Below are 14,552 nucleotides of genomic sequence, written 5' to 3'. Positions count from 1 at the left end.
CTCTGATCCAAGTATTTAAAATACTGAAAGGATTCGATAAATTGGACATTGAAACCTTTTTTAATATGTCAACTATCCATTATACTAGAGGTCATTCTTTCAAACTATTAAAGCCGCGGGTCAAAACTAAATGGGGGTCAAAACTAAATGGGGATCAAATAATTTTGGAGCAAGAGTAGTTAACGATTGGAACGCTTTGCCGAGAGTTGTTGTAGACTAGTCAAAATCAGTTTAAGTCTAATTTGAAAGAACACTGGAAAAACCATCACCAGAAGTTTCAGCCGTATGTAAGAGATTTGTAATTCCAGAGAGGCGAATAAGCAATTTGCTTTAGCCTTAATTTCAAGGTAATTCAAGGTAATTCAAATAATACGGTAATAGAAAACTTTTCTTGTATTGTGTTTAGAGCGGCATAGCAGCAGCTAGACTTGCCCCAAGTCTGTATTATCTTTTTTTTTAATTTATTTGTTTTTATTTCGACCGCGATTTTTGTCCAAAATCGAGTAGTATACGTATGAAACGCCATATGTGCCAAAATATTTATCTTTTTACTAATATTAAGACAAAACTCCGTCTGGAACCCAGACTAAGCAACAGCTGATTTTCGCTCGCTTGAAAAGCATTATGGGTATCATAATAAACAATACTTTAATTTATTTCCGGAAAAGGTCACACACACAATATAGAGTGTGGAGGCTAAAAATTTGTATGGATGTTGTGTGGGTTTTTTGTCAACATTGACTGGAAATAATGTGTTTAATGACTGGATGTGTGCCTCACTTTTGGAAAGAAGCATAATGAATTTGTGTATATTTTACGTAAAAGACGTTAAAAGGACCTGTGAAGATGAAGATTAGAGACTTCCACATTTCACTTGATCATAATAAATCCGTCTACTCAGCTGGCGAGTTTGTGTCAGGCCATGTTGTTGTGGATTTACGAGGTGACCTCAAGTTGAGGGGAATCCGTATCTGCATGCGCGGTCTCGCAAAGGTACCGGTCCATAGGCCTAGCCTAGGCCTATTTAAAATATATATACAGGGAATAATTTCGCCAGTGTAGCATAGCAAAAAGCTATACAAAACACAATTTTTCCCTGATATATATATAGCCTAGGCCTATATCTCTATTCACAGTATAGTAGTACTACTGTAGAGTAATCCAAAAAATCTTTACTTATTATATTAACCTTCTGAAAAAATGATTCCCTTTCCTTCTTCCTCGCAAATTAAAAAAGAAATCACACACAGTGTGACACAGGAACTTTAGTTAGAAAGAAGCTAGCCAGACTCGGATTTTATCTGAGTTTGTACGGCTAGCTAGGCCTAGGTCTTGTTCAACACAAACAAATACTACATTGTAGAAGTCGATAGTCATGTTACTGAATACATGAATAATCTAGTATTTTATTTACATTAAATCGGGGGTATTTTCAATGGTCACACACAGTGTCACAGCACAGTGCATATTGGCCTGCCATTCAATCATTTTGAGTACTTCCAAAATTCATTGTGCGCCACAAAGGACAGATTTATAGTGTTCATTTTGATTAGGCCATGACGTTAAGGCACTGTCCAAAAAAAACTTCCTCTCGAACCTCCCAAATTTTCATCCAATCTCCGGAACAGCATTGAATGCAAGATGTATGATTCTTCAAAAAACTTTAAATCTACTCAAAACATAGGCCTAGGCCTACAGTAAATTTTTGATTTATTTATTATATTAAATTATCTAATCCATAAACACAGTATTTTATGTCAATTATCAAACTACTCTAGGTACATTGGAGCGAATCTCGAGGAGGTGGCCATCAAACGGGATCTTATACTAAATTCTATGATGCAGAGGAGGAGTATTTCTCACAGAAGAAGGTTTTATTTGGTAAAGGTATGTTTTGAAAATTCACCAGAAAAAATGTGCAGTGTCACACAAACACTACTTAATAACTCGGTGTACAGTAGTAGTACTCTCTTGCACATTCTTTCTTAGGTATTTTTTCAGTAAAATTAAATTCAGTAAAATTTATAATTTTTCATTAGTGCTATAGGCCTAATAATTTATTTTTGTGAGACGGGGAAGTACGATCACTCACCATACACACTTGTAAAATATCCCTTATTAAAGCATGATTCCCACTAGAACACCCTTCCAACAATTGTGTTTGCCCCCACCTGCGTGAAAGCAAAGCTTAGTTGACGTAGACTTTGATGTGGTTCACCCCGTGTATTTGGCTATGCGCTGTACTATGTTTTCCAGAGTTCTTTTGCCTTGCGTCGAGTAAAATCAAACTAATTTGATTTCCCGTAGTTTCGATGTTTGCAGCACTGTTGCGTCGTCGGTTCCCACTTGTGATTACACAATACAGCACTTCGCGTCGCTGCGTTGCGTTCTAGTGGGAACCACGTTTCAGAAGTGCCATTTACAAAACCTTTAACTTCTACACACCAAAATACAAACTGCACACCTACAGTACCACTGCATGTGTTGAGAGGAGTGCAATTTGTAAGGATCAACATTCAACATCTCATTTAAGGCTAGACTTTCTAAGCAAATAAATTACTCAATTATTAGACAATCATGACATCAACATCCATATTTAAGGCAGGATACCAGTCAATTCACCTGTTTTCAATCAATATTTAATTATCCGTCGAAACTCATTGCTTTGTGATTTCATGAACTTTGACCTTGTCATTTTGTGCCATTATTTATTTATGTGTATTAACTTTATTATAAGAATTTCATATAACCCAGGTTCTAAAACTGTCTTTGCTTATAATTATATGGAGATATCCCTTTTCACACTGCACAAATTGTTACAACTTGTTACATATTTTGATCTCCAGACTTTTTTAATGTTTTCATACACGCATTTGCAAACCTTGTGAAATCTCGGTAGAAGTAATTGTCATTGTATGTTTGGGGGCGCTATTTGATTATTGTTAGAACAACTTTAAAAATTAGTAACAAAAAACGTCACGCTCAGATGTACTGTGATTGGTCAGTTAGATACCAGGACAAAGCACATGCGCAGTACAAACTCGAGACATCTCAGAACAACTTAACAGGCCTCTAGTTGGTGTGTTTTTCTCCCGAGATTTCACAGAGCCTTTGAAATACATCGTTAGTTAGGTGATTTGGAGTGATATATAGTTGAAGCATTAAATTAATTAGCTTTACCCCATTATCAACATTCAACATATCCTTTTTGTGATTCTAATTTCAAAACCTTTCTCGTACCTCATTGTTATGTTTTTCCCGAAGGATTCTGGTTGAATGTGTATTTGGTATAGGTTTTCATGAATACATTTCATGCTTTCTAATTTTCAACTGTATTCCTTCAGTACTATTAGCATAATTTAATCAAATATTAGTACCTCATGGAATATTACGTTTTAAAATGAACATTTGTTGCTTGTACAGTAAGTTGTTTTAATACTCTTTTAGTACAATAGATTAAATCAATCAATCAATCTGACATTCTTATATTACATTAATGTTTCTGTTCTTTAATGAATGAGTTAGACATTAGATTAGAAATTGTTTTGAATAATAATTGGCACAAATATGTGTACATTAGCATCTCTTTTCTTTATATTTACAAATTTCAGCTTGTATCCCATACAGTTTTGTTATATCACTAAAGATACGAACAACTTCCCCCATCTCCCAGTTTTTAAATTTAATGTTTTCACACCTTTCAGTTTCAAGTTATATTTATAGTCATTTCGATAATCCCAGTTACCTCGTGCCACACCCTCCCCCCCCCCCTCCCCCAACCCCAAACTACCAACCATACAATACCCCAGGCAGTTCAAATAGTTTAGTTTAGTTTAGTTGCGGTAATTTTTTTTTATTAAACCCATGTGTGTAGTAGATGGATATGATAGCAAACAATCAAACAACCAGCCTAAAATAAAATAAAATAGTAAAACAATACATATGTAATGTACTGTGTATACTTCTATCTAAACACCAAAATACAAACAGCACACCTACAGTACAGCACCCCTGAATGTATTGAGGAGTGCAATTTGTAGAACACCTATAATTTTAAAAAAACAAGGCCTGTTGTATGTATACAGTATGTTTAGTGCAACGAGGTTACTGGGCCAAAGAAGTGCAGCCCTAGTAGAAGCAGTATGTCAACCAATTAACTGCCATGCTTTCAGTGAGTTGGCTAAATAAAACATTACAACGACGGTAGTTAGTGCTAATTGCTCTAATTATTCCACGCTTCTTAGTTTTGAAATTCTATCTTACATACTAATTTGCAAAATCGCAGCCAAATTGACCACACAATAATTGTCATTTCTTTGTCTAATATAATACTGTGATAGAGTACCAGTAGGATAGTACAGTAGGAGTGTCCATTATTCAATACCATTAGTCATTTTTTCAAATTATCATTTTGTCAATACCAGATTTTTTTTCTGGAGCTGGCTTATGCATGGAGGAAAATATATATAACTGTATGGCTTATGCATGGAGGAATATATATATATATATTTCCTCCATGGCTTATGTAACTACAGTATGGGAGACATAATTGATAGTGATTATTAACAGTTAACACCTAAATAAATTGAAATATAACCTTTCATCATTCACCTCGTGCCATTATTTGTACCATTACACTCATAAACATTCATTATTTGTATAATATTTTATAATTGTTGCAGTAATAACATGTTACAGTATGAAAGTTCAACTTTCATTATCCCGTATTAGGCCTATGTGAAAGCTTGGATTAAATGGCAGGCATTATTGTAGGTACTAATTGTATGACATTCCTGAATAAACTATTAAATTATTTGCATTGGTGGTATTGATTGTATTTATATATTTTTATCAAATATTGTATAATACTACTTTTCAGCCTTTTGGCTGCCGTTGTATTTGATGTCTTTTTATGAATAAATATACTGTACCTAAATATATAAAACAATATTACAAAATTGCAGCTAATTTCATGCATTAAAACTAATATCGGTGGTACTGTACAGTATATTAAAGGCATTTCATACATGCAGTGAAGTAAACACATAGTGCGAAAAACGTTTATACAGTAGGCCCATGTTTTGTAAGGGTATGTGGCGCAGTGTGTTGGACTACTGATCGTGAAATCGCGGTTCGAATCCAACTCTGCCGCATTGCTTTTATCCTTAGGCAAGATACTTTACTTACGTTTGCCTCTCTCCACCCAGGTGTATAAATGGGTACCTAGTTAGATCAAGACACAACTTTGCGCTGATTACTAGCTGCATTATGGGAGTATGTTTCCATACATGTTTGATGCAAAAATGACCGAGGTAATAAGGTTCAGCGCTTAGAGGTTTCACAACATTAGGCGCTATATAAATCCCGGGTATTATTTTACATGAAATACATCAAGATTGGCATTAATTAAAGGTATTGATATTATTTTTGTTGATAATAATATTTTCAGATGAGAATGAATCTGGTAGCAACCCAGTCTTAGGAGTTGGTCGTCATGAATTTATCTTCAGTTTTCAAATTCCATATGGGTATGTACAGCACTAATTATATATATTAATTATTGTGATTTTTTAATTCATATTATTAATAATTCATGATATCACAAGCATAGTACAGTATGTTGTTATCTTGCCCTTGAAGTTTGATGCTAACAGTTGGATGTCTTGAAAGAAAAAGCAGGGTCACCCACTTGAGAGAATTTCATTATCTTGGATGAGTGTTTCAAGTTATGTTTTCTCCTTTGAGGGTTAGAGGCCTATATCGGTTTATCCATGTATTTAAGCGGCACTCATATTACCAACACTACTATTGGTTTATGTATTTTTTCAATTCATGGCATTAATTAATTGATTAATTAAGCTCTTTTAACAAAGAAAATAACAAATGTTCATGTAAGCAATACAAAGAAAAATGTTACAGTGATGTGAGTTGTTACAGTAGAAAGATGAGATAAAATAGAGATGCCAGACAAACTGAAAGTACAGTAATGGCAATTAAACTGATTTCTAATATCCTATTATTGATTTTGAAATAAAAATTTTCTTTTTGTCAAGCCAAAATAATGAGTCTTCCAATGCCATGACTTTGATTACAAATAAATGTATGTCTCATCATTTATCATTCCAAATTCATTTATTTTTATTTATTTTATTTATTTATTACCATATTTACTGAGGGTAGCCTATCCAGTTCCTAATAGAACTGATCATTCAGGGCCCTCGATAAAACAAACATACAGTACAACACTTAAAATATGAAATATTCAAATGACATCATAAAATATATTAATTAAAGGCTTAAAAATGTACAATGATTATATAAAATTCATATAAAAGTTAAAATCGTTGACAGATAAAATATATATATATATATATATACATAGTACGAACAATATTAACTGGAAATAAATTGTTTAAGTTCACGTTTAAAGGAAATAACATTTTCAGGAATGATTTTAGGAATCTTGTGAATTATTGGACTTAGAGTGCAGATCGATGGTAAGACAAAAACCCTTCGTATTTTATTACATAAGGAAGCATTTTTTTCTGCATTGTAATCAAACCTAAAATTATATCAATTTATGCAATTTATATGTGTATACATTGTTACGATTTGCATTGTTTTGAATATAATTGATTGTTGACATTTAATGAGTATTGTGCAGTATGCTGTAGCATAAATTAATTATTTTTATTCAAAATTAATAAATTATTGTTATTGCCACAAATAAAATGTAAAGTTTTGACTCTGATTATGATAATTATTTAATTTTAAATGATTTAATCCTTTTTTATGTTAAATAAAAAAGCTAAATGTATTATGATATTACTGGTTGACTTTTTAGTTTAATAAAGTATAGTCTATATCGTGCTTAGCTTACCTGGATAAACCAACATAAGCCTCTCTCTCCAACGAGAGGTAAACATTACGAAAAGAAGAACATTAATAACATTAATTTTCCCGAACTCCTGTCAGATAATGGATCAGTCCGCCCCCAGGACGCCCTCAAGTGAGACACGCCCACTTACCATCGTCATCATTTCTTTTCTCCTGAAAAAAATTATTATTTTTAGTTAAAAATGCCATTTTGTAATGTCACATTATGATAAGGATGTCTTGGTAATTCTGGTTTTCATTGACATTGGAAAATTAAAAAATTACATGAAAACTGGATTTACGCTCGACTAAAGACATAGCCACACACTTACAGTATGTCCTTGATTTGTAATTATTATATATTGCAATGATAAACAATCTGGTGAAAGAAGTTTAACAATGTCCTGCATCAATATTGCATAATATTTTTTCTGGCTGCTTATTATATCTGCAATTAACACAGATTTTATACAATGTATACAGGTAGTTGACAATAACATACAGTATTTTAAAAGAAAGGCCATTATAATTATATTGTTAATATTTATTTAAATGAGATGGCTTGCTACTTTACAATAACAGTCTACACGCTGTGGGTAAACAGAACCCTTTCAGAGGCCTCTCTATTGTGTACAATAACATGTTGAAATATACACAAAAATAACAATTAACATTAATTGAATTGTTGTTCAACATTGTTTACTGTACATGTATGGAAATATTTTTGGAACTAATACCCTTTTCACATCTGCATGATCTCCCGACTTATTACATGTTTTCACACACGCATACTCAAACCTTGTGAAACATCTGGAGGAGAGAATAGTTGCGCGCTATTTGATTAATATGATTGGTGAATACCAGGGTAATACACGCATATGCAGTAAGAACTAGGAAAATCTCGGAATAAAAACACAGGCCTCTTGTTGGTGTGTATTTCACAGGGGACTCTGTGAAATCTCGGGGGTTTTCCAGAAAATTGTCTTCACACTATGCAAACTTGGTTACAAGTCGTTACATTTTGCGAAAAGGGTATAAGCTTCTGCTAACCCATACAAATGTTTTTGGTATATCAAAATACTGATGCATAACGCCAGTTTATACCAATGCCAAATTATTTTTATTTGTTTTAATTATATTGTACACTTTCATTCCAAGTAACATTTATTTCTTCTTACATTTGACAAAAATAAAGTATTGAAAATAAATAATTAATAATTAATTAATTAAAAAGAAGAAACAAGAGCCCTAGAAGTTGTACATCAATTGGATTACTCCAATCGATACTTGTGGCGGGCAAGCCATGTACAATAAATGTAGTAATACTAAGCAACCCTATGAAATATGCATAATTATGTTGTTTTTTGGTCAGTCTTTAAGTAGACCTTTCCATAAAAATACTATGACGAAGGGTAATTATTCCAATGGCGCAAATACACGTCGAGTATACTGTAATTACTATACATTCAAAACAACTAACTGTAGTAATTAAGAATTTTGATGCTATTTCAATATAGCAATAACTCATTCTGGTTTGAAAAAAAAAACATCATTAAGAAGTCTTTTACATCAAGGTCAAATTATTGCATGATATAATAAATCCATTAAGGATTTTTTGGAGTTCTAACCAGAGAATTTTTAATTTTTTTTTAGTTATCCGCATTCAGCGGATAACTCCTTGTAACTGTATGAAATCATTATGTTTTTTTTTTAACTTGATAAACTGCTTCCAAGAAATTGCAAGTAATTTATTTTTCAAGGGTTAATTTACAAGAATGCAGAAAAAGTAATTTTTTACATTTTTTTTCTTTTCTAGGAGGGTTGCTACGTCTTTTGAAGGCAAGTATGGCAGGATCCGTTATTGGTTAAAGGCTGAGGTGGACAAACAATGGGGTTTCAACAGTCGTACCAAGCTGGCCTTTACCGTTATAGACCACATTGATATTAACACTCCATTATTACTTGTAGGTATACGTTTTGTATTGTTGTCTTGTTTTGCCCTGCATATGATTGGTCCTTCAAGCTGGGAACTTGGATGTTTATTACATTCTTATGGTTTTATTTCAAATAAAGGATCTCTTTTTTTTTTTCATAAATTGTTCTCGAATGATCATCAATAAAAGTTGCCAAATTTTACTATTGTCTGCAGTGCTTTTGAAAAGGCCCTATTAAATATTTATTGTCAATACTAATTAAGTTAATTGATCTTAAATTTCAGACGCCACTTGTAGGAACAAAAGAAAAGACCGTTTGCTGTGGTCTGTGTGCAGCCGGACAAATTAGCATGTCAGTGAAGACTGACCGTAAAGGTTATTGTCCAGGTGAATAGATTACTATGAATTTGTTTTTTTTCAATAAATATGTAAAAATATATTATATGGGTAACTGTTTTTGTCACATAAAGTTTGATAGTGTAGAAAGACCTTTAAACATTCAGTATTGTAGCAATAATTGGAAATGAGTACTTTATTCTGTTGTACAGGAGAATCAATAGCTATTACAGGAGAATATGAAAATGGCTCAGCAAGGAGAATGAAACCGAAGGCGACCCTCTACCAAAGAACAATGTTCTATGCTGACGGAAAATCGAGGTCTGTACGTAGTGCGGTTGCCTGTATACAAGGCAAGGCCATTAGAGGGCGCTCTTCAGATAGTTGGAGTAATAAATTGTTAAAAATTCCAGCGATCACGCCAACGTTGACCAACTGTAGTATTATCAAGCTTGAGTATTTTCTTAGTGTAAGTATTTCAGCTTTTTATTTTTAAATAATGTGAAAATACTCTTTATATACTATTCAGATGAAAACCTCTATTTAAGGGACACTGTTGGATTCCGAAGGAGTCTCAGTCTTAAGCTTGGTTCCCACTAGAGACCCAGCACAAGAATGTAGATGCAATGTAAAGTGATTTGACCAATGACACGCGAAAGTTCAAATAATCCATCGCTTGTCATTGGTCAAATCACTTACATTGCATCTAAATCCCTTGCATTGAATTTATGTCAGATTTGATTTATTGATGTCCTTGTGTTGCATCTCTAGTGGGAACCAAGGTTAAATAGTTATTCTACTGTATAGTGGGAACCAAGCTTAAATAGTTATTCTACTGTATAGTGGGAACCAAGCTTAGATAGTTATTCTACTGTATAGTGGGAACCAAGCTTAGATAGTTATTCTACTGTATAGTGGGAACCAAGCTTAAATAGTTATTCTACTGTATAGTGGGAACCAAGCTTAAATAGTTATTCTACTGTATAGTGGGAACCAAGCTTAGATAGTTATTGTACTGTATAGTGGGAACCAAGCTTAAATAGTTATTCTACTGTATAGTGGGAACCAAGCTTAGATAGTTATTCTACTGTATAGTGGGAACCAAGCTTAAATAGTTATTCTACTGTATAGTGGGAACCAAGGTTAGATAGTTATTCTACTGTATAGTGGGAACCAAGGTTAGATAGTTATTCTACTGTATAGTGGGAACCAAGCTTAGATAGTTATTCTACTGTATAGTGGGAACCAAGCTTAGATAGTTATTCTACTGTATAGTGGGAACCAAGCTTAAATAGTTATTCTACTGTATAGTGGGAACCAAGCTTAGATAGTTATTCTACTGTATAGTGGGAACCAAGCTTAAATAGTTATTCTACTGTATAGTGGGAACCAAGCTTAGATAGTTATTCTACTGTATAGTGGGAACCAAGCTTAAATAGTTATTCTACTGTATAGTGGGAACTAAGCTTAGATAGTTATTCTACTGTATAGTGGGAACCAAGCTTAGATAGTTATTCTACTGTATAGTGGGAACCAAGCTTAGATAGTTATTCTTCTGTATAGAAATTAGTTGTGGGAAAATAATAATAATATATATTATTATATTCAATTTATATTTTTACTAAATCATATTTTTTTTTTTAGATTTGTCTTGATATTACTGGTGCGACCAACTTGTACATAAACCTTCCTATAGTAATTGGTACTGTTCCGTTGAGGGCGCCGCCATACTCACCAATTGACCCGTTGGCGGTTGATAGCTTCAACTTTAGTATGGCTACTGAATCAAATGGATTGGGATTCAATCCTGCCACATTCCGTAATATTTGTACTCAAGAAGGTAAAATATTGTACTTCATTTTTCCAAAAGGAAATTCATATACAATTCCTCAAAATTAATTATTGGTCAAAATAATTATGATAGGTTATTCAGAATCATTACAAAATTACTGACAGAAAAATGACGTAACTGAGTTGATTAAAAAGCCTGATAGAATCAAATAATTAATGGAAGTGTTCTCGAATTCGAATGCATTTGCTTCTCAAATGATGAACTAAGTTCTTGTAAGTCCACACGGGCAAACTGTGTTCACTGAACCTATGGCTTATAGTCAATAACTGAGAAGAATTCCACCACAAGGAGTGAGTCAGCCTCCAACCCATGCCAATATTGTTGTTAAACCACTCATACATTTGAAAAAGTTAATGTGTTCTACATCGAGCAGTCCTCAATCGCCGTCCAGTTCTTTTGATAATCACTATGGAGTGGATGGGCCTTGTCTTTCATTATGCTACTAACTTCAATCATAAACATTAACATTAAACATCATTGATTAAAATGTTCTGATTAATTATGCTTTATTTCCTAAACTCTGAACATTCTTTGTGTCTGATTTCCTTAAGCTATTAAACCACATCATATATCAAACCACTTTCTATAACCAAGCATCACATTTATCTAAAGCTCCTTCTACACTATCATTATCAATCTAGTTTGCCAAAAAAGAGTGTGATGTGCCCAAGTATGGTAGTGATATTCCCAAATATGGTAGTGCTATGACATCATATACCTATGGCCACATCACATTTTTTTTGTCACATAAAGTTTGATATTGTAAACAGCTTTTAAATGTAAGATTACAAATAATGTATAGTTTACCAATTTGTACAAATTTGAAATTCTAAACATCTATTTTTGTGGTTTTTTTTACAGCACCTCCAAGTTATGCTGAGTGTGTTTTTGGGTCAGTGGATATTCAAGATGATGAACCAGGGGATATGATAGGGGTAACAGCTTATACCCCTATGTACTCCTATGTATGGAACTATGAATATCGTAATCCACCGCCATCATATTCAGTGGTATGTACTAAATCAATTGGAGTGGAGTTGTGGCTTGGTGGTTATGATGCTTGGCTACCAATCCAAGGGTCCTGGGTTCAAGTCCTGTCATATATATGCCAATTTACAACTTCACTCCCAAAGACTAAATTTTGTGTATGCTTGTCTTGTGAACAACATTATTACCTGTCACCTTCAAGAAGGATAGTGAATGGTTACCCTTGGCAAAACCTAAAGAAAAAAAATACTGATAAAATTTTAAAAAGAGAAAAACTAAACATTTAAAATTGTCCGCGTTCTGTGTTTTTATTTGAGATTTTCTTTTATGATATCATATCTGAAATTTCCTCTTCTGTTAATATGTAACTACTTAGGACTATTAATCAATAAATGGAAAAATGCATAGTGAAGCAAAGGAAGAAACCCTTTGAACCCTACAGAATGTAGCAAGTTTCCAATTTATATTATATGCTCAATTTATTTTGGATAAATTTCATCTATATCGAACAATTTAAAACTCACAAATTGTTATTACAGTAGTACATATTCATTCAGTGTAGCGCTTAATTCAGTGTAGCGCTTAATTCAGTGTAGCGCTTAATTCAGTGTAGCGCTTAATTCAGTGTAGCGCTTAATTCAGTGTAGCGCTTAATTCAGTGTAGCGCTTAATTCAGTGTAGCGCTTAATTCAGTTTAGCGCTTAATTCAGTTTAGCGCTTAATTCAGTGTAGCGCTTAATTCAGTGTAGCGCTTAATTCAGTGTAGCGCTTAATTCAGTGTAGCGTTTAATTCAGTGTATCGCTTAATTCAGTGTAGCGCTTAATTCAGTGTAGCGCTGGGCTTTATTAAGAAAAAAAGTGATACTGCCCTCGCTGATGGCTAAATGGTTTTTAAACAATTTTTTGTGTGTACTTTTATTTTACAGAATGAAACAAATTCATCGCAAGTGATAGAAAGTAATGCAAACTCAAATGTAAGATGTTGATACCTGATGAAAACGTCGAGGTACTTTCTTAACATTTAAAATAATTTATTCAAGGTTAATTTATAATCTCAATATTACCTAATATGGCCTTTAACCAAGAGACAAGATAACTTGTACTTCATCTTTAATCATCAACCTAGGTGCTTTGCTATTGTGTTAAGTAACCTTTTTTAAAAATTTACAACATAGTTTTAATGATAATTCAAAAGTGAGTCCTATTATGATATTTATTTTGGGTGCTTCAGCTCAAACGAAAGTAATATTGGGATAAATTTTATTACATTATTTCATCTTCATCTGATCGTTTTAATTAACAAATTATGTCTTCATGTTTCATGAACTACTTTTACCATACATTTCATAAATATTTATTCTATTTTGACCAATCAAAACTAATTGTTATATGATGTCATTATCTTGAACGGTGCCATATTTAGTTTCTATTGTAAATATTTAAAAAGAGAGAATATTTTACATGTTTTGTTGTGTAAGAAAATTTTGTAGCATTCCAAATTTAAAGTGCTAACAGAAAAGAAAAAGAGTTGCAAAAGAGAATTTAGTGATAAAGCTTGGTTCTCACTGCAATGCAAAAAAGTGAGTTGACCAATCACAAGCAACAGTTTGGATGGTCCATCAAATTGTGATTGGTCAATTTACTGTTTTGCGTGGGAATCAAGCTTAATAGGAAGCTTTTAATTGTACTGTACAGCCCCTAGACTATGGAATTATTAGAGCGTATCCAACATATGCACATGCTCACAAGTTTTTCGGTTGTATGACAAACAGCCATGTACAGTAGATACTGTATTTAGACTTTCATAATCTAGGCATTTTATCTTCCATGGTCTAGGCGCTGTACATCAAGTTTAAAGTCAATTCTTATGATAATGTATGGAGCCAGTTTGTTATGGTCAAAACTATGTATTTTATATATTTTGTAGACATTGTTATGCCTTGGTAAACCTTGAATGTATTAAGTTAAGGAATAGGCCAATGGTTGTAATAGTTTGGTACATTAGAGTTGATTAGTGCTATAGATAGTGTCTGAACAAACAGTGGATTAGTAAAAACCACTTGGTATATGTTTAATGGACACTAGCAAATCTACCATGAGTAGCTGAAGCTACAAATGTTAATTATCATTTTCTTGAGATTCAACTGATAGAAAGTGTTGTCATTTTCTTACCAGTGAGCTATACTGTAGGTAAGATACAGATTACAGTCTGAGCAGTATATTTGGATGTTTTCTACTAATCTAGTAGCCAAAGCTAGTCATGTATCCGTACAAAGCCTGCCTTTTATGTATTTTACCTTGATTAACTTGACCATTTCACTAATTTGTAAGTTTTTGGTTGTTTAGCTTAAACTCAATGATCTTGCCAATGTTTTTTTATAGAATAGGATGAATCTATTCATAGGTAGCTATTCCAATCTGTAGCAATTGAAAACCTTTCATGCTTACAGCAGTTCAGTTGAGCTTTTGATTTGCGACGATCGACGACTTACCTAGGCCAATCAATGTGTCGTCGGCGGTTGCCTGGTCCTAGAAATTATCAATGCTCTGTCGAGGTAAAAGGGGCA

The 14,552-nt window shown here is 33.1% G+C and overlaps 1 protein-coding gene across 1 annotated transcript; it reads left to right on the top strand.

Annotated features, from left to right (window-relative positions):
* Nucleotides 1–736: 736 nt before the first annotated feature.
* On the top strand, nucleotides 737–13,178 carry LOC140051555 (arrestin domain-containing protein 3-like). The gene is made up of 9 exons (XM_072096809.1): nucleotides 737–993; nucleotides 1,779–1,887; nucleotides 5,450–5,528; nucleotides 8,693–8,840; nucleotides 9,095–9,197; nucleotides 9,359–9,615; nucleotides 10,791–10,986; nucleotides 11,860–12,008; nucleotides 12,912–13,178. Exons 1-9 carry the CDS (start codon nucleotides 847–849, stop codon nucleotides 12,969–12,971), a joined length of 1,248 nt encoding a protein of 415 aa, XP_071952910.1. The 5' UTR covers nucleotides 737–846; the 3' UTR covers nucleotides 12,972–13,178.
* Nucleotides 13,179–14,552: the final 1,374 nt, after the last annotated feature.

Source organism: Antedon mediterranea, chromosome 6, assembly GCF_964355755.1.
Source record: "Antedon mediterranea chromosome 6, ecAntMedi1.1, whole genome shotgun sequence".
Lineage (NCBI taxonomy): Eukaryota > Metazoa > Echinodermata > Crinoidea > Comatulida > Antedonidae > Antedon > Antedon mediterranea.
The sequence above is the reverse complement of the archived record's forward strand: the minus strand, read 5'-3'. Positions and strand labels throughout refer to the sequence as shown.

Bases quoted from the DNA above. Each gene is read 5' to 3' on its own strand.
- LOC140051555 (XM_072096809.1), top strand. From the start codon at position 847: ATGAAGATTAGAGACTTCCACATTTCACTTGATCATAATAAATCCGTC. The intron at 5,529-8,692 runs GTATGTACAGCA...TTTCTTTTCTAG, and splicing joins AGTTTTCAAATTCCATATGG to GAGGGTTGCTACGTCTTTTG. The intron at 9,198-9,358 runs GTGAATAGATTA...TCTGTTGTACAG, and splicing joins CCGTAAAGGTTATTGTCCAG to GAGAATCAATAGCTATTACA.